This window comes from Dama dama, chromosome 15, assembly GCF_033118175.1.
Source record: "Dama dama isolate Ldn47 chromosome 15, ASM3311817v1, whole genome shotgun sequence".
Lineage (NCBI taxonomy): Eukaryota > Metazoa > Chordata > Mammalia > Artiodactyla > Cervidae > Dama > Dama dama.
Genome location: NC_083695.1, coordinates 70,171,990 through 70,191,299, shown reverse-complemented (window position 1 = coordinate 70,191,299; position 19,310 = coordinate 70,171,990). Strand labels below are relative to the sequence as shown.

Genomic DNA, 19,310 nt, shown 5'->3' with positions numbered 1-19,310 from the left:
TGCCCATCTTGGACACAGACGTCTTCTACAGGCCACTGGGCACTCTCAGATTTTCTCACACTTCCCCCTGGCCAACAGAGCTCACCCTTCGCCTAGAGAGCCATCTGGGGATGTAAGCAGGGTCAGTCAGTCTCCCAAGTCCGTTCGACCTTGACCTCCCTGGAGCAGTCACTGCTGGCTGGGTGGGTGGTTTTAGTAATGTGAACACTGGCCTCCTGGAATGGGCCTGAGTTAACAATCTGATTTGAAGAGGCCATCAGGAAATCTATGTCAGAGTTCTGAGGATTTCTGATTTCATTACAACCAGAAAGGGTAAAAATTTAATTTTGAGAATTTATTGTTCTTCATTGCAAATCATAGCACCTGTGTCACCACTGATGTCCAACTGTTCTTCCGAGGCAAGCTGAAGAGAGAGCTACTCAATGTCTGACACACACCGAGATGGGGTCTGGTATGCACTGTCCGCCTGCTCCGCCAGCTGGCTCTCCCCTGGACTGAGCTGAAGCGGATGGCCTGGCCTACCGTTCACATGCAGTGTGGCACTAACATTCATCCTTACCTTTCAGACCAATTTTAAGTTACTGGTCCACCCCTGGTAAATGTCTCAGAGGGTTCATGCCGACACTGAACATAGGAGAGGAGAGAATTTAAAAAGAAAAGAAAACAAAACAAAACAAACAAAACAAAAAAACAAAAAACAAAACACAAAAGTGGCATTACTTATCACCCCAGTTCCCAGGCTCCACCCCCAGCCCACCCCAGTCAGTGGTGGGTGAGAAACTTGCTCCAGGGTTGGCAGAGATTTCAAACTGTGATAAGCGGCACTTGCCTGTTGCTAGGAAACGGTGCATGGCCAGGAGAAGCTGTGGTGATATTTTAACCTTCATCTCGCTGTCTGTCTGCTTAAAGGCAGAAAAATCTTGCTTTCTTTCTCGATGGGCCACTTTCTTTTTCGTTCTGTTATCAGCTGAGGGAGGAATGAGAAAAGGAAAAAGTAAGGAAACACATTCCATTAGATCAGGGCTCTTTTTGAATGAAAAATGACATGATATATTGGAAAGGCTAAGCTCGCTCTCCAGATGGTGGGCACGCTACATACAAACAGCACGTGGAGAGGGGGTGGACAGAGAACCCTCATCGGATCAGTGCGGCACAGTGGCTGTGACACAATCCACAGTACGCAATCACAGGTAACGTGATTAGGAATGACTGTGGACACACGCTGGGAAGATCTGCAGGGCCCTTCTAAGTACTATTATTGGGCAGCTATGGACAAAAATCCTCCCCTCGCAGAGCCTTTACATAACCACACGGCAATAGGACATGAGCCCAGAGCACACACAGGCTCCTACTACTCAGGCTGCCACACAGCAGGAAGAACAATCGTGCTACGGAAGACAGAAAGGCGTGTGCCTGCCTCTGCTGAAAGAGCGCACACACACACATATACACACACAACCTCGAGAAATAAACAAGAACACTTTCACAGAACGGTGATTATTTGTGATTGATTTTAATAATATTATCTGTTGCTTTTTAATAACATCTGTTGATTTTAGTAATAATACCCCAGACCATGAGACCCTCAAGGTCAAGCAAATACGAAGGAAGTGATTCAGAACAGAGGTCAGCACATTTCCTCTGCAAAGGGCTGGACAGTAAATATTTCAGGCTCGCGGGCCATGTATGTTCTGTTGCAACTACAACTCTGCTGTTGAGCAAAAAGAAGCCATGTGAAAATGAATTAGCAGGGTTGTGCTGCAGTAAAACTTTACTACAGATAGAAAATTTTAATTCTGTATCATTTTTACATGTCACAAAATAATATTTTTTGACTTTTAAACAAATGAAAAAAATGTTAAAAAAATTTTTTTTAGTTTGTAAGCTGCAGTTTGCCAATCCTTGATCTTGAAGGTGTCAAACGCAAAACTTCTGAGTATTTCTGGACAAAGTAATGATCAAGAAAAAACTAGGTTAGAGACGAGATCCTAATTGCTTGCTTTCCCCCCTCAAGAATCATGAGTCTTTACATTACCATTTCATGCCTAAGGCAAAACAGTGACGGCTAATCAGGCTTGTCCTGGGGAGAAGGCAATCACAACCTGGAATTTTCCTCTGTCCCAAATTCTCTTTAGAGTCAGGCAGCAAAAACCAAGGCAAGCATTCTGAATCATTGTCTAATGTCAAAGGTCGTCATCATTCCTGAACTGAATCAAGACTATCCTTGAAACACAAGTTCAGTATCTCATCTCAGGAAGCCATGTATGAAATCAGTCTCATCAAGGTTTAAAAGAAGTGAGCTGAAGGGTAAACATAAAAGCACATAAATGTCTAGATTATCTTTCTTACATTGAGGATTACCCCTGGGGAAACACATAAATATGCAGAGACACACTTGGTATTAAACAGTCTCTGTGAGGAAGGATGAAAAGAATGTAAACACACAATTAACAATATTCTCTATTATGAAAGCTCTGATTATTCTCCAAGAGTCAAAAGGATAAAACACATAGGGACTGGTGTTGTTTAAAGAACACTATACAGATGTGAGGGAAAAAATGAGATCCATTTGGGAAGCAGGTCAAGAGCTAAATATTAAAAAAAAAATTTTTTAAGGGTGGATGGAAGGACCGAGTAAAATGACTCTGCTTTGAGCAAGACTGGCTTTGTCCTTGGTGCTCCAGGCCATCTGAACGGTCCCTTTTCCCCCTCCAATTCAAGCTTGAAAAGCCCAACAGGGCACAAAGAGCCCAAATTCTCTTTCTCCATACCACCTTTGACAGCCCCTAACATCTCAGGCCTTGGGCCATCTTTGGCATTAAGAAACTCTTGAAAGAGTATTACTTTGCTAAGAGTGAGGCTGAGGAAATCCAACAGTTGTGGATTTAATAGGACAGAATGCAGGTTCAATGCCCAGCCCAGGATTGAGCCTGTGTGTGTGTGTGTGCTAAGTCACTTCAGTTGTGTTTGACTCTGTGTGACCCTAAGGACTGCAATGCACCAGTCCATGGAATTCTCTAGGCAAGAGAATCCTGGAGTGGATTGCCATGCCCTCCTCCAGAGGATCGTCCCAATCCAGGGATCGAACCCGTATCTCTTAAACGTCTCCTACACTGGCAGGCAGGTTCTTTACCACTAGCGCCACCTGGGAAGCCCCAGGATCAAGCCTACTCCTGAGCAAACAGGTGTGGATACCCACCTTCCCCAAGCCAAGCCCACCTCCCAAAAGGCAGAGAGACAGAGAACAACAAAGACACACTTTTACTGTGTATTCTAACCTGTCCTGCTTTTGCTATATACTCTGCAGTGAGAACACTACCCCAGCAAAACTATGCCTGCAAACTTCACCTCTATCCTCTATCACCTCTATCGCATGGGTACTAGAACAAGGAAATTTCAACAGTTGCTATCCAGAAACCCTGCTCGGTTTTTAAGCATTTGAATTATGACTTTAAGTAGAGACAGAAACTTAACTGAAACAATTTGCCTAACTGTGTAAAATGAAAGCCAAGAATGGAGTTTTCTGTTCAGGGCAAGTAATGCCCAGCTCAGAAGAAGTTGGCTTTTCAAAAAAAAAAAAAAAAAAAAACATGGCCAGTTGATATTACAGGACCTGCCTCTTCTTCCTCTGTGGTGGAAGGACTGGTATATACTTGTAGGTGGTACCCAGCCTACACACACTGTGTATAATTAGAAATAGACAACAGCTGGAGAGATGTCCGATGACTCACAAAAAACATGGCAAATAAAAGCAAAGGTTTTGGAAAATTACACTCAGGCAATGGTACTCACTGTATAAATCTGTTTCATCTAGAATCTCAGATTTGATGATTTCTTCAATCACATCCTCTAATGTGACAATTCCCAGAACTTCATAAAATGGATCCCCCTCTCCCTCATTGTTTACTCGCTGCACAATAGCCAGGTGAGATTTACCTTTAAAGAAAAGAAAGAAAAGAGGTAATTTTCAGAGGTGATTTTATGAATTTCCTGAATGAAGTTTTATAAACGATTATGTTAAAAACAGCAGCAAACACAGATACCAGATTATCAAAGTCTACCTTTCAGCATTTAAAAATGGTTTGGAAATGTTTGTCCACAAGCAAATGGAAAAGCTTCATGGGCCATCAAAAGTAAGACCAGTTAAGCCAAAACGGCATCATCGTCTACACACCAGGTACCACCATGGCGCCATCTGCTTCCAAATGGAGTTGGTGTCTGGTTATGTCAGCTGTTCCTTTGTGACCATTTAGCAACTGCTGCTTTACTTGAGGACAGCAGTTCTCAAAGTGTGGTCTGTGGACCCCTAGGGGTACCCAGGACCCCTTTAGGAAAGTCAGAAAGGCCAAATCCTTTTCATTTAGATTACTAAAATGTTCCTGGAGTTTTCTACTGTGTTGGTATTTGCACCAATGGTATAAAAGTGTCTCAGCACAAGTCAAGGCAGAGGTAGTAATAGGTCATACTAGTGGTCACTGTCTTCTCACACACTCACACACACACACACACACACACACACACACACACAGAGTAAAAGGGGGAAGATCTGTTCAAATAACCTTTAAATTAGGAGTTTGGGATTAAAACATACACATTACTATACATAAAATCTATAGCCATCAAGGACCTACTGTATAGCACAGGGAACTATACTCAATACCTTGTGAGAAACTACAATGGAAGAGAATTTTAAAATGTATATAAAACTGAATCACTTTGCTGTACACTTGGAACTAACAGAACACTGTAAATCAACTGTATTTCAATTAAAAATTGTAAAATAATTCTTTTCCAGAGGGGGAAAAATATCCTTAATGATGCAGTAGAAGTAATCAGCTTCATTAAATCTTGATTCCTGGGACCTGTATTTCAATATTGTACATGACAAATTGAGAAGTACCATAAAACATTTCTGTTGCATTCCGAAGTATGATAGTTGTTTTGAGGAAAAGGACTCATGCAAACTGAGTTGCAAGATGGATCAATTTTTTCACCAAACATTTTATTTAAAAGAATAACTACCAAGCTATGGTTATTTAGACTTGGATATTTGGCAGACATTTTCTTGAAAATGAACATGATGACCCTATTACATTCAGGAAAACAACAGCAGTGTTCACTCCTAAAGGTAACATCTGAGCTTTCAAAGGAAAATTAGGATTTCGGGAAACTTGTAGCCACCACGGTGAAACTTGAGAGCTTCTCAGTGAAGACTTACCTGATGAGACAGGTGGCGCTATTAACAAATGTGATTTGTAAAGTACTGAACAATAAAATGTGTCAACAGTTCAAAGATCTGTTTATCTCTATGAACCAGTATTCTCCAAATGACCATGGTCATGATGTTACCAAATCATGCATGGATAAATGATTTATTCAGAATGCAATGCATAACAGTGGATTTTTAAAATTTTTTATTTTGCAGTAATTTTAGATTTACAGAAAAGTGGCAAAGACAGAGTTCCTGTATATCCTTTACTCAATTTCCCCCTCCCACTATTAACACCTTACTTTACCATGATATATTCATCAAAACTAGAAGTTGACACTGATACGGTAACAGTAAGTACATTCCAGATTTTATCTGGATTTCACCAGTTTTTCCATTAATGTCCTCTTTCTGTTCACGTATCCAATCTTGAGGACCACGCTACACTTAGCTGTCGTGTCTTCCCAGATTCCTCTGGTCTGTGACAGTTTCCCAGTCTGCCCTTGTTTTTCATGAGCTTGACAATCATGTAGTTCTGGTCAGGTACTCTGCAGAATATCTTCTGATTTGGACAATATTTTTCTGATGTTTTTCTCACAATTAGACTGGGGTTATGAGCTTTTTCGTTACATGACATCAGGGCTCACATCATCACAGGTGACGTTCACGGTCACTATGTGGCCAAGGTAGTCTTTCCCAGGTTTCTCCACTGCAAAAGTTACCAATTTTCCCCTTGTACTCATTTTACTCTTGGGAAGCAAGTCATTTGGTCTAGCCCACCCCCAGGGAGGGTGAATGGTAGGAATTAAGCCCTATGTCTTAGAGTCAGGGAGCAGCTACACACATTACTCAGAATTCTTTTGTAAGGAAGATTCCAGACCAAAAGATTTTAATGGAACAGGCACCACAAATCCACTGGCATAGTTTCAGATGCTACACTGCAACTAACTTTAAAGAAACTATCACTTGGGGAGTTTTGGGTTATTGTCAAAGAACATCCAAATATTCATAAAGGTTATTAAAATACCTCTCCCTTTTCAAATACATATCTGTGTGAGGACAGATTTTCTTCACATATCTCAATCAAAACAGTGTATTGCACAGACTGAATGCAGAAGAGAATCTAGCTGCCCTCCATTTAGCTTGATAATAAACAATACACAGAAAGGCAAACACTATTCTCTACTATTCAAGTTTTGGAAAAAGTTATTTTTAATAAAAATGCTACATTAACATGTAATGGATTCATGGTTGTCTCTTAAAAATAAGTAAATGTTTAAAATTCCTCAGGTTTAATTTCAAATATAGTAAACATCAAAAAGATATCCTACAAGAACACATGCTATGAAACTGACCACTTCTGGATATGAACTCTAGTATCACCACTTGAGCCACCACCAGCTATGTGATCAGGACCAAGGCCTATGTAACTTTTCTGAGCCGCAGTCTCCTCTTCTCTAAACCCAGGCTCATGATAATTGCTGCCATGCAGGATTATCGTCAGTATCAGAGATAATGTACCTAGCAAAGGCAGTGACTGGGATCAACTGGGCTATCAATAAATGGTAGCTTATATTAATTTATCAATATTCTTCCTCAATTCTAAGGCACTATCAACTATGACCAGCTCAGTCAGAAGGAAAAAGTCTACTACATTAAATGTACACTGTGATAGCAACATAAATTGCCATATGTAAAATAGACAGCCAGCGAAAATTTGCTTTATGATGCAGAGAACTCAAATCAGGTGCTCTGTGACAACCTAGAGGGGTGGGAGGTGGGAGGGAGGTTGAGAGAGAGGAGACATAGATATATCTATGGCTGATTCATGGTGATGTATGGCAGAAACCAACGCAATATTGTAAAGCAATTATCCTCCAATTAAAAATTTAAAAGTTTAAACAGGATGCATTTCAATTTCAGAAAGATCTTTTAAAAATATTAAATTTATCTCATACACCAATAATTGGTTTTCCTAACCCAAGGCATGAGGGCAGCTGAAACGTATCCTCAAGCTAAGCCAAGGAGACATTATATCTGGAAACTTCATGATCATTTTAACATTATATTATTTTCTTTAATTGGAGCGTAATTGTTTTACAATGTTAATTTCTGCTGCAGGACAACATGAATAATCAGCTATACATATTCATATATCTTTCCCTTCTTGAGCCTCCCCCTACCCAACATGTTATTTTTTTAAATGACAGGGTGAGGTTTTTTGGAGGGGGTGGGAGTGAGGGCACGTCATTTAAATAAACTTTACCTCAAACTGGGTGAGTTTGCTCAGACACAACCAGCCAAACTAAAAATATCCTGAAGGCCAGGTCTGATGAAGTTCCCAGCACCTACTCAGAGGCTGGCTTTGGGTTGGTGGGTTCATCTGCCCTTTCTGCTCTGCCTCAGACCCCTTTGCAGGCAACGTTGTCTGGAGACTGAGAAGTTAAGATTGTTAGACAATTAGGCATCCTAACAATCTGCATCCTTAGCGTGCTCGCACTCAAAGAATGAAAATATTTTGAGCAAATGAGACTACAAGGGAAACTTAACAGCAACAGATAGATAAACACCGCATCAGGTCAAGTCAATTCTAGTCTAGTCAGTTTGGTTAGGTCAGTTTCTCCCATCTGCTTTCCCAAGGACCCAAACATAAGCAGTTAAAAATTCTTGGTGAATGCTGTCTGTCGAAAGTTAAATTCTTTTGCTATTCCCAGCTTGTGATCATTTAAAAGGAATTTTCCAAAGCAAGGTCTAATATTAGACTCAAAATGAAGTTTCCATTCCACTGAGGCGCTATTCTCACCAAAGTAACTACCGCATAATCAGATTGTCTTGGAGCAATTCGTTTAAATGCAGATGGACATACTTGAAATACCAGCTCGATAGCACCAACAGATCTGACTGGAAAAGGCCTTACTCTAGAAATTATTCATGTAAGCTAGGCTTCTTAGATGGAAAATTAAGTTTTCTTCCTAGCTAGCTCAGTGTTCCCTTTCACACCCCCACCTCCAATGTTGAAACTTCTTCATCTGCCCCAGAGTCACATATTTTTAGCTTTGGAATTCCTGGTGAGAAGTCTTGTTTTCTAACCTTCTTCCCAGTAAGCTGTACCAAAAAAAAAAAAAAAAAAAAGATATCCCTCTTCTCTAACCATGCTTTTGGAAGACAGCAATATAAGGTACCTCTTCCCCTACTTAACCATTCACTGCAAGGAGTTCAGCCTTTGGCCTCATCAATGGAACCATCAAAGGGAAAATATAAACTTATCAAAACAGAAATTTAAAAAACTGAGCTCAAATAGCATCGTTCTTAACCTGAGCGTTGGAGGGATTAAGCCAGGATTGAAAGCAGCAAAGCAATTTTGGGGAAACTAATAAAAGATATTTATAAACCAAAAACTGGAAAAGATTATGAACTGATGGATTCTTAACTTCCAAAGAGAAGAATAAAAACATAGCAATCAGCACAATCTGCGATTACAGGCATGAAATAGCACTAAAGCTTTTTAATATAGCTAGATTATACAAACTGGATTAATTATATATAGAATAAAGCAAGCATTGCTGGCACAATTAGGGCTTGGAGACACCCTTTGTGGCTAGCTATAAGGGGCCTTGCAGTATTCATGTCATTTCAAACTGTCCTGAAACTTATACTTACATACAGCCTCTCTCCATCTAGTCTGGTCCTAAATGACTAACAGAATACTTAAGACCTAAGAGGATCTATGCAGGCCTCTCTTCAGAGTAAAGGGCTCCATAAACACATTTCCATTCAAATTCAGAATTGTAAGTTTACTATGAAATAATCACCTAGATTTTAACTGCTATGTGTTCAAAACAGGGTACGTGCACAGATGAAATTATAACAACATGTCTTCACTGTGAGGTAGGCTAAGTAAAATCATCTATATGCAATAAAACTAGGATCAAATTTCTGCCTCCGCCTGCTTCCACTGCTCCCCAAATCAAAGTACTGCATCATCTCTCTGGAGAATCAGCTCAGAATTGTTGCAGGTTGCCACGCTCGAATCTTTTAACCTTACCACAATGCTAGGCTCAGATTCTGAATGACAGATACCATTTGTATTTTGATAGGGATAATTAACTAGGCAATGATTAGGCTGACAAAGGGTACCTTAACTGCCTGATGAAAATATGGACTCATTTGCTCTCATACAAGTTTGATGTCAATCAAGTGACATGGAACAGCAGGCAGAGTAACTGAAACACCTAAGGAAGAAAGCCAAGTGAGCAGATGAAGTAGAATGGAATCAGGAGAAACTTGACGCGGCTGAGCTAATAACAGGCGACAAGCAGTAGTCCAAACGACCGAACAATGTGAGTGCAAAGCAGACAGAGTCCTAAAGAGGCACTTGATCAGCAGGAAGAAAACAAACAGAAGATTCAACAATGAGAAACTAAAGTCAAACACTTCACGTCTCCCGTGGCTGCTGTGTCCCACAACTGTAGGGGTGCAAGACCTGACGGTTCCCGGGAGGTTGTGCAGTGTCATGCGTGCGTGCTAAGTTGCTCCAGTCATGTCCAACTCTGCGACCCCACTGACTGTAGCCCACCAAGCTCCTCTGTCCACGGGATGCTCCCCACAGGAATACTGGAGTGGGTTGCCACGCCCTTCTCCATAGGGTCTTCCTGACCCAGGGATCGAACCCCCATCTCCCGTGTCCTCTTACACCACAGGGGAATTCTTTACCACAAGCCACCAGGGAAGCCCATGCAGTGTTGTAGCCCCTCACTAAACAAGGGTATTAGGGCAAGGGAGGCATTTGATATGCCTCTGTTTTTAAACATTTCCCAGTTTATCTAACATAAGAATTATAATAATTCAACAAGTAGGAATCAATGAAGTTCCTAAGAACGGAACTCGTAATAAAATAAAGAAATGCTCTGTAAGTTAGAATTCAGGTCCCCCATCACTAAAACAGAAACGAGATGGAGGATAGATATGAAGGCCATACTTAAGATGTCCCAAGGAAACCAGTTTGCATACAGGCCGTCAAGGAAGTCAATACACTTTAAACAGCATTAGAGTTAGATTTAGTCTGATGTACAAAAATTGAACACACTGACCAATGATCTAATGTTTTTGAACATAATGTATAATCCATAAGGTACAATGCTACGTAAGTGTCAATGAACTATGGTCACAAACTCATTCATTCACTCAGTAAATATGACTGATGTCTACTATATATGCCAGGCTTATACCTCAGACACAAAACAAAGCTCTGGCTTTCAAGGAATACTCTAGCAGGGGAGACAGACACTCAGGGAAACAGTATAACACATATCAGACTGTATAAAATGTGCTGTGCAGAACAAAAAATCAGAGGCCAAATTATTTAGCTTAGGCTGGCCAGGGAAGGGCCTCCCTAGTAAGGAGACAGCTGAACAATGCTGGAAGGTGTTCAGGAGCTGGGAGTAAGGAAGGGGTTGGGGAAGATGTTTCAGGTGGAGGGAACGATGGAGCCCTGGAGCGGAGAGGCCTGGTGTGCTTGAGGGAAAGCAAGCAGTGTGGCTGGAGCAGAGTAAGCAGGACAGAAAGAAGCAAAGATGACATGGGGGCTGGGGGGGAGGCCGGGATAGTTGGGGATGGTGGGTAGTGCAGATCACATCTCCATCACCAAGACTTCAGCTTTTATTGAAGAGTGTGTGTGTGTGCACGCGCATACACGCGCAGTTGCTCAGTCCTATGTGACTCTGCGACCCCATGGACTGCAGCCCACTAGGCTCTTCTGCCAATGGATTTTCCAGGCAAGAATACTGGAGTGGGTTGCCATTTCCTACTCCAGGGCATCTTTCTGACCCAGGGATCGTGTGTATAAAATAAACTAATGAGAACCTGCTGTATAACACAGGGAACTTTACTCAGTGCTCTATGGTGACCCAAATGGAAAGGAAATCCAAAAAGCAGTTTTAATCAAGATTGCTGAGAGAAATACCAATAATAACCTCAGATATGCAGATGACACCACCCTTACGGCAGAAAGCGAAGAAGAATTAAAGAGCCTCTTGATGAAAACGAAAGAGGAGAGTGAAAAAGCTGGCCTAAAACTCAACATCCAAAAAACTAAGATCACAGCATCTGGTCTCATCACTTCATGGCAAATAGTGGGGTAACAATGGAAACAGTATTATTTTCAGACAGACTTTATTTTCTTGGGTTCCAAAATCACTGCAGTCATGAAATTAAAAGACACTTGCTCCTTGGAAGAGAAGCTATGACTAACCTTGACAGCATATTAAAAAGCAGAGACATTACTTTGTCAACAAAGCTCCATATAGTCAAAGTTATGGTTTTTCCAGTAGTCATGTATGGATGTGAGAGTTGGATCATAAAGAAAGCTGAGCGCATAAGAATTGACACTTCTGAACTGTGGTGTTGGAGAAGATTCTTGAGAGTCCATTGGACTGCAAGGAGATCCAACCAGTCAATCCTAAAGGAAATCAGTCCTGAATATTCACTGGAAGGACTGATGCTAAAGCTGAAGCTCTCATACTCTGGCTACTTGATACAAAGAACTGACTCATTGGAAAAGACTCTGATGCTGGGGAAGACTGAAGGGAGGAGGAGGAGACAGAAGACAAGATGGTTGGATGACATCGCCGACTCGACGGACATGAGTTTGAGCAAGTTCTGGGAGTTGGTGATGGACAGGGAAGCCTGGCATGCTGCAGTCCATGGGGTTGCAAAGAGTTAGACAGGACGGAGCAACTGAACTGAACTGAACTGGTGTATGTATAGCTGATTCACTTTGCTTACAGCAGAAACTAACACAACATTGCAAAGCAACTATACTCCAATCAAAATTTTAAAAAAACAGAAGTTATTTCAGTGATCTCAGTGACAAGGATGGTGGCCTGGACCAGATGGCAACAATGGAGGGGGTGGGAAGTACTTAGAATCTGGATGTATATTTTAGATTAGAGCCAACAGGTTTTGCTGATCGACTGAATGTAGGCGGGAGAGGAGGAGACAAGCCAGGGCTGACTCTAGGATTTTGGGGCCTGAGCTGTGGGAAGGATAGAGCTGCCATTTATCAAAGAGGACTGTGGAAGGTACCCACCTGGAAAGAAGAAGAAATCAGTTCAGTGTTAGACAGGTTAAGTTCAAGATGCCTACTAGACTTCCCAGTGGAAATATCAAACAGGCAGTTACATATCTAAGTGCAGAATTCAACAGAGCGTGAGCCATGTGGGTTACAGATGAAGAGTGAGCACTCCGAGAGAAGAAAGGCTAGTGAAGCCAGACACCAGAGGAGATCACCAAGAAAGGTGGTGTGTGCAGCCTGAGCCAGGGCAGGCCAGCGTCTCTAGAGCAGGAAGTGGAGATACAATCAAAAAGGAGACTGAGAAGGAGGGGCTGGTGGCGTGAGCAGAGAAAAGAGAGATTGGTGTTTGGAAGTCAAATTTTTTTTAAAAACTACTTCAAATTAAAAAAAAAAAAAACCTACTTCAAGAAACTACCAACAGATCAAATGCGGCCAAAAGATCATGAAAGGTAACTTTGGGAACAAAAGAGGCACAGATAAGAAAGGTCATGGATGAAGAATCCAAGGATCACCATCTTAGTGTTCGATCCATGCGATTCCCACAACATCCTTCCTTCTTCTAACAAGGACACACACACACTGGCCTGGTTCTGCCAGGGCGCCTTCACCTGAGAGCAAAGACCTGTGTCTTTAGACAGAGCCTTTGTCCTTCCTCAGTAACACCTCCCTCTTCTGGCACCTCTGGAAATAGTGCCATTGGAGCTATAATCACCCAGCCTTAAAACTTGGAATCACCTTTGCCTCTTTTCACCAGATCTTTTTCTCTTTCCTTTTGAATGAAGAGTGAATGAATGAATATATACCTATCTATAATAACATGTAGGGGCACTGGGTGCAGCAGTGTGTGCATGGGACCTTTGAAGGAGGTCACCATTATCTTCATTATCTCCACCATTGTTTGGCCTCAGGTCAAATAACAGAATAGAAAATTGGATTAAAGATTTACTAAGCATGGCTCTGCCCATCAGAACAAGACCCAGTTTCCCTCTCAGTCTCTCGCATCCAGAAAGCTGCTATAAGCCTCTTATCCTTCTCCATCAGAGGGCAGACAGACTGAAAACCACAATCACAGAAAACTAACCAATCTGATCACATGGACCACAGCTTTGTCTAACTCAAAGAAACTATGAGCCGTGCCGTGTAGGGCTACCCAAGACGGATGGGTCATGGTGGACAGTTCTGACAAAACGTGGTCCACTGGAGGAGGGAATGGTAAACCACTTCAGTATTCTTGCCTTGAGAAGCCCATGAACAGTATGAAAAGGCAAAAAGATAGGACACTGAAAGATGAACTCCCCAATACACTACTGGAGATCAGTGGAGAAATAACTCTGGAAAAAGGAAGAGACGGAGTCAAAGCAAAAACAACACCCAGTTGTGGATATGACTGGTGATGGAAGTAAAGTCCGATGCTATATTGAGCAATATTGCATAGGAGCCTGGAATGTTAGGTCCATGAATCAAGGCAAATTGGAAGTGGTCAAACAAGAGATGGCAAGAATGAACATCGACATTTTAGGAATCAGCGAACTAAAATGGACTGGAATGGGTGAATTTAACTCGGATGACCATTATATCTACTACTGCGGGCAAGAATCCCTTAGAAGAAATGGAGTAGCCCTCATAGTCAATAAGAGTCCACAATGCAGTACTTGGGTGCAATCTCAAAAACGACAGAATGATCTGTTTGTTTCTAAGGCAAACCATTCAATATCACAGTAATCCAAGTCTATGCCCCAACCAGTAATGCTGAAGAAGCTGAAGTTGAACGGTTCTATGAAGACCTACAAGACCTTCTAGAACTAACACCCAAAAAAGATGTCCTTTTCATTACAGGGGACTGGAATGCAAAAGTAGGAAGTCAAGAGATACCTGGAGTAAGAGGCAAATTTGGCCTTGGAGTACAAAATGAAGCAGGGGCAAAGGCTAATAGAGTTTTGCCAAGAGAACGCACTGGTCAAAGTAAACACCCTCTTCCAACAACACAAGAGAAGACTACACATGGACATCATCAGATGTTCAATACCGAAATTAGATCGATTATATTCTTCACAGCCAAAGATGGAAAAGCTCTATACAGTCAGCAAAAACAAGACCGGGAACTGACTGTGGCTCAGATCATGAACTCCTTATTGCCAAATTCAGACTTAAATTGAAGAAAGTAGGGAAAACCACTAGACCATTCAGGTATGACCTAAATTAAATCCCTTACAATTATACAGTGGAAGTGATGGAACAGATTCAAAGAATTAGATCTGATAGACAGAGTGCCTGAAGAACTATGGACAGAGGTTCGTGACATTTTACAGAAGGCAGTGATTATGACCATCCACAAGAAAAAGAAATGCAAAAAGGCAAAATGGTTGTCTGAGGAGGCCTTACAAATAGCTCTGAAAAGAAGCGAAAGGCAAAAGAGAAAAGGAAGTGAAGTGAAGTGAAGTGGCTCAGTCGTGTCCAACTCTTCGTGACCCCATGGACTATAGCCGAACAGGCTCCTCTGTCCATGAGATTCTCCAGGCAAGAACACTGGAGCGGGTTGCCATTTCCTTCTCCAGGGGATCTTCCCGACCCAGGGATCAAACCCAGGTCTCCTGCATTGCAGGCAGACGCTTTAACCTCTGAGCCACCAGGGAAGCCCTCTCATTTGAATGCAGAGTTCCGAAGAATAGTAAGGAGAGATAACAAAGCCTTCCTCAGCGATCAATGCAAAGAAATAGAGGAAAACAACAGAATGGGAAAGACTAGAGCTCTCTTCAGGAAAATTAGAGATACCAAGGGAATATTTCATGCAAAGATGGGCACAATAAAGGACAGAAATGGTATGGACCTAAAAGAAGCAGAAGATATTAAGAAAAGATGGCAAGACTACACAGAAGAACTATGCAAAAAAGACCTTCATGACCCAGATAATCACGATGGTGTGATCACTCACCTAGAGTCAGACATTCTGGAATGTGAAATCAAGTGGGCCTTAGGAAGCATCGCTACAAACAAAGCTAGTGGAGGTGATGGAATTCCAGTGGAGCTATTTCAAATCCTAAAAGATGATGCTGTGAAAGTGCTGCAGTCATATGCCAGCAAATTTGGAAAACTCAGCAGTGGCCACAGGACTGCAAAAGGTCAGTTTTCATTCCAATCCCAAAGAAAGGCAATGCCAAAGAATGCTCAAACTACTGCACAATTGCACTCATCTCACATGCTAGCAAAGTAACACTCAAAATTCTCCAAGCCAGGTATCAACAGTACATGAACCAAGAACTTCCAGAAGGTCTAGCTGGTTTTAGAAAAGGTGGAAGAATCAGAGATCAAATTGCCAACATCCGTTGGATCACTGAAAAAGCAAAAGAGTTCCAGAAAAACATCTACTTCTGCTTTATTGACTACTCCAAAGCCTTTGACTGTATGGATCACAACAAACTGTGGAAAATTCTGAAAGAGACAGGAATACCAGACCACCTTACCTGCCTCCTGAGAAAACTGTATGCAGGTCAAGAAGCAACAGTTAGAACTGGACATGGAACAACAGACTGGTTCCAAATAGGGAAAGGAGTAAGTCAAGGCTGTATATTGTCACCCTGTTTATTTAACTTCTATGGAGAGTACATCATGAGAAATGGTGGACTGGATGAAGCACAAGCTGGAATTAAGACTGCCGGGAGAAATATCCATAACCTCAGATATGAAGCTGACACCATCCTTATAGTAGAAAATGAAGAACTAAAGAACCTTTGACGAAAGTGAAAGGAGAGCGAAAAAGTTGGCTTAAAACTCAACATTCAGAAAACTAAGATCATGGCATCTGGTCCCATCACTTCATGGCAAACAGATGGGGAAACAGTGACAGATTTTATTTTTGGGGGCTCCAAAATCACTGAAGATGGAGACTGCAGCCATGAAATTAAAAGACGCTTGCTCCTTGGAAGAAAAGTTATGACCAACCTAGACAGCATATTAAAAAGCAGAGACATTACTTTGCCAATGAAGTTTTGTCTAGTCAAAGCTACATAAATACAGTAGTCATGTAAGGGTGTGAGAGTTTGACTATAAAGAAAGCTGAGCACTGAAGAATTGATGCTTTTGAACTGTGGTATTGGAGAAGACTCTTCAGAGATCCAGTCAGTCAATCCTAAAGGAAATCAGTCCTGAATATTCACTGGAAGGGCTGATGCTGAAGCTGAAACTCCAATACTTTGGCCACCTGATGAGAAGGACTGAATTATTTGAAAAAACCCTGATGCTGGGAAAGACTGAAGGTGGGAGGAGGGGACAACAGGGAATGAGATGGTTGGATGGCATCAACGACTCAATGGACATGAATTTGAGTACACTTCAGGAGTTGGTGATGGACAGGGAGGCCTGGTATGGGGGTCACACAGTCCATGGGGTCACAAAGAGTCAGACACGACTGAGCGATTGAATTGAACTCTACAATAACATGTATAAGATACACAGTTCAATAAGTAGTTACAGAACTACCACCCACGAGGGACTAAAGGGGCCAGGGCTGAACAGTGGACCTCAGGGGTGTATGAGGCAGGAGGCGGAAGCAGGAATGGGGAACAGGAGGTGATAGGAGAAGTCGCTAAGGAAGGTGAGCAGACTTAGGCAGGTTCCAAGAGGGAACACAGGCCTACTTGTGGCCTCTTCACTAGGACCTCCTTCCCAGAACCCCTTCTCTTTGTTAATGGCAGGTCTCCCCAGAACAGATGACCTGGTGGTCCAGGAACATATTATTTCCTGGTGACTGAGTGCCAATGCAATCTCAGAACAAGGGAAGCAATGTTCCTACTACAGTTAGTCTATGCGGAATACTGTGTTCAGGTCTGGGTCTCTTATTTTATGAGGCAAACTGAGAAGACAACTACCAAGATCTTGTAAGGTGTATAAACTATGGCACATGAGGAGGAAATGGAGGCTAGAGACATCGAGCCAGAAGAGAACCCTGGGCCGGGGTTAGCGGGACAGAGGCCTTCAAATCTCTGAAATGGAAAGCAAGCCTTTGGTTCTGTGCCTCCTCGTCTGCCCATCTCCTCAACCAACTCATAGCTCACTCACCACAAAGTTATCGACCCTTATGAGATCATCAACAATGCCTGGACAACAGGGACCTCTGTGTTACTCATCTTTGTATCACTCTTCATCCGCAGGCCCTACCAAGTCTAGCACAATACCTAACACCCCCACAGACACAAAGGTAATACTTACTAAACCACAACATAACCCTATCATTCTACAACTCAAAAGTGCTCATTTCCCTTCAATGACTGAATTTAAAAGAAAATGTCTTCGAGTCGGGTTCAAAGGCCATTAAGAACCTGGTCCTTAACTGCCCTGTCTTTCCATCTTTTGGTCTCCAACATACTCCTCTTAGGGTTTCCCTGGTGGCTCAGATGGGAAAGAATCCACCTGCAGTGTGGGAGACCTGGATTCGATCCCTGGGAAGATCCCTTGAGGAAGGCACAGCAACCCATTCTAGTATTCTTGCCTGGAGAATCCTGTGGACAGAAGAGCCTGGCAGGCTACAGTCCATGGGGTTGCAGAGTCGGACACGACTGAGTGACTAAGCACACATACTTCCCTTACGTTCTTCTTGTCCAGCCAATCAAATGACTTGATTTTCTCCAACCGTAACCTCCATGGTTTTATTCATCCCCACAGAACAAGTAGGAAGGAACCTCTCCTCAGGCGGACTGCCCCCACCTCAGCCATACTGTGTCATATCACAGCCACACCTAACTCCTGCCAAAGCCACACCTGGGCTCTGGGAATGCCTGTGTCTCTACACCCAGAGTACTTGTTTAACTTTTTATTTTATATTGGAGTATAGCCAATTAACAATACTATGGTAGTTTCAGGCACACAGCAAAGTGACTCAGCCAAACATATACATGTATCCATTTTCCCCCAAATTCCCCTCCCATCCAGGCTGCCACACTCATATTACTCTTTTTTTTTCCATTTATTTTTATTAGTTGGAGGCTACTTACTTTACAATATTGTAGTGGTTTTGCCATACATTGACATGAATCAGCCATGGATTTACATGTGTTCCCCATCCCGATCCCCCCTCCCACCTCCCTCCCCGTCCCATCCCTCTGGGTCTTCCCAGTGCACCAGCCCTGAGCACTTGTCTCATGCATCCAACCTGGATTGGTGATCTGTTTCACACTTGATCATATACATGTTTCAATGCTGTTCTCTCAGATCATCCCACCCTCGCCTTCTCCCATAGAGTCCAAAAGTATGTTCTATACATCTGTGTCTCTTTTTCTGTCTTGTATATAGGGTAATCGTTACCATCTTTCTAAATTCCATATATATGCATTAGTATACTGTATTGGTGTTTATCTTTATGGCTTACTTCACTCTGTATAGCGGGCTCCAGTTTTATCCATCTCATTAGAACTGATTCAAATGTATTCTTTAATGGCTGAGCAATATTCCATTGTGTATATATACCATAGCTTTCTTATCCATTCGTCTGCTGATGGGCATCTAGGTTGCTTCCATGTCCTGGCTATTATAAACAGTGTTGCGATGAACATTGGGGTACACGTGTCTCTTTTCGGTTCTGGTTTCCTTGGTGTGTATGCCCAAGAGTGGGATTGCTGGGTCAAATGGCAGTTCCATTTCCAGTTTTTTAAGGAATCTCCACACTGTTCTCCATAGTGGCTGTACATACTCATATTACTCTTTTTTTTTTTTTTTCCATATTACTCTTAATAGTAGATACGTCCTTATCCTACCCCTTTCCCTCTCAACAAGCGCAAAATCAAAAGAAACCCTGAATTACAAGCTATCTTGTACAAAACAGCTAATTTCTTATAGATTTTCATAATGAATACATGGATGAATTCTTAAACATTCCTTGCAGGTCTTCTACTGACTTATACGCTGACAGGTCTGTTATTATAACATGAGTAAAATGGTAAGATTTGCTTAAGGAGAAAGAAGCAACACAATTTCATTTCACGAGTTACTACTTTGCTATTTCTGTCCTGTTTAAAGACAAAATGAAGAAAAAAACCC

The 19,310-nt window shown here is 42.0% G+C and overlaps 1 protein-coding gene across 2 annotated transcripts in view; it reads right to left on the bottom strand.

Annotated features, from left to right (window-relative positions):
- The window catches only part of CNNM2 (cyclin and CBS domain divalent metal cation transport mediator 2), a 158,551-nt gene that overhangs the window by 20,631 nt on the left and 118,610 nt on the right, over window positions 1-19,310 (bottom strand). For both annotated transcript variants that reach the window (XM_061162508.1, XM_061162509.1), the window contains exons 2-3: window positions 3,793-3,936; window positions 830-967 (exon numbers count right to left, since the gene is read on the bottom strand). In XM_061162508.1, coding sequence (XP_061018491.1) covers window positions 830-967; window positions 3,793-3,936 — 282 coding nt within the window. The remainder of the gene's footprint in view (window positions 1-829; window positions 968-3,792; window positions 3,937-19,310) is intronic.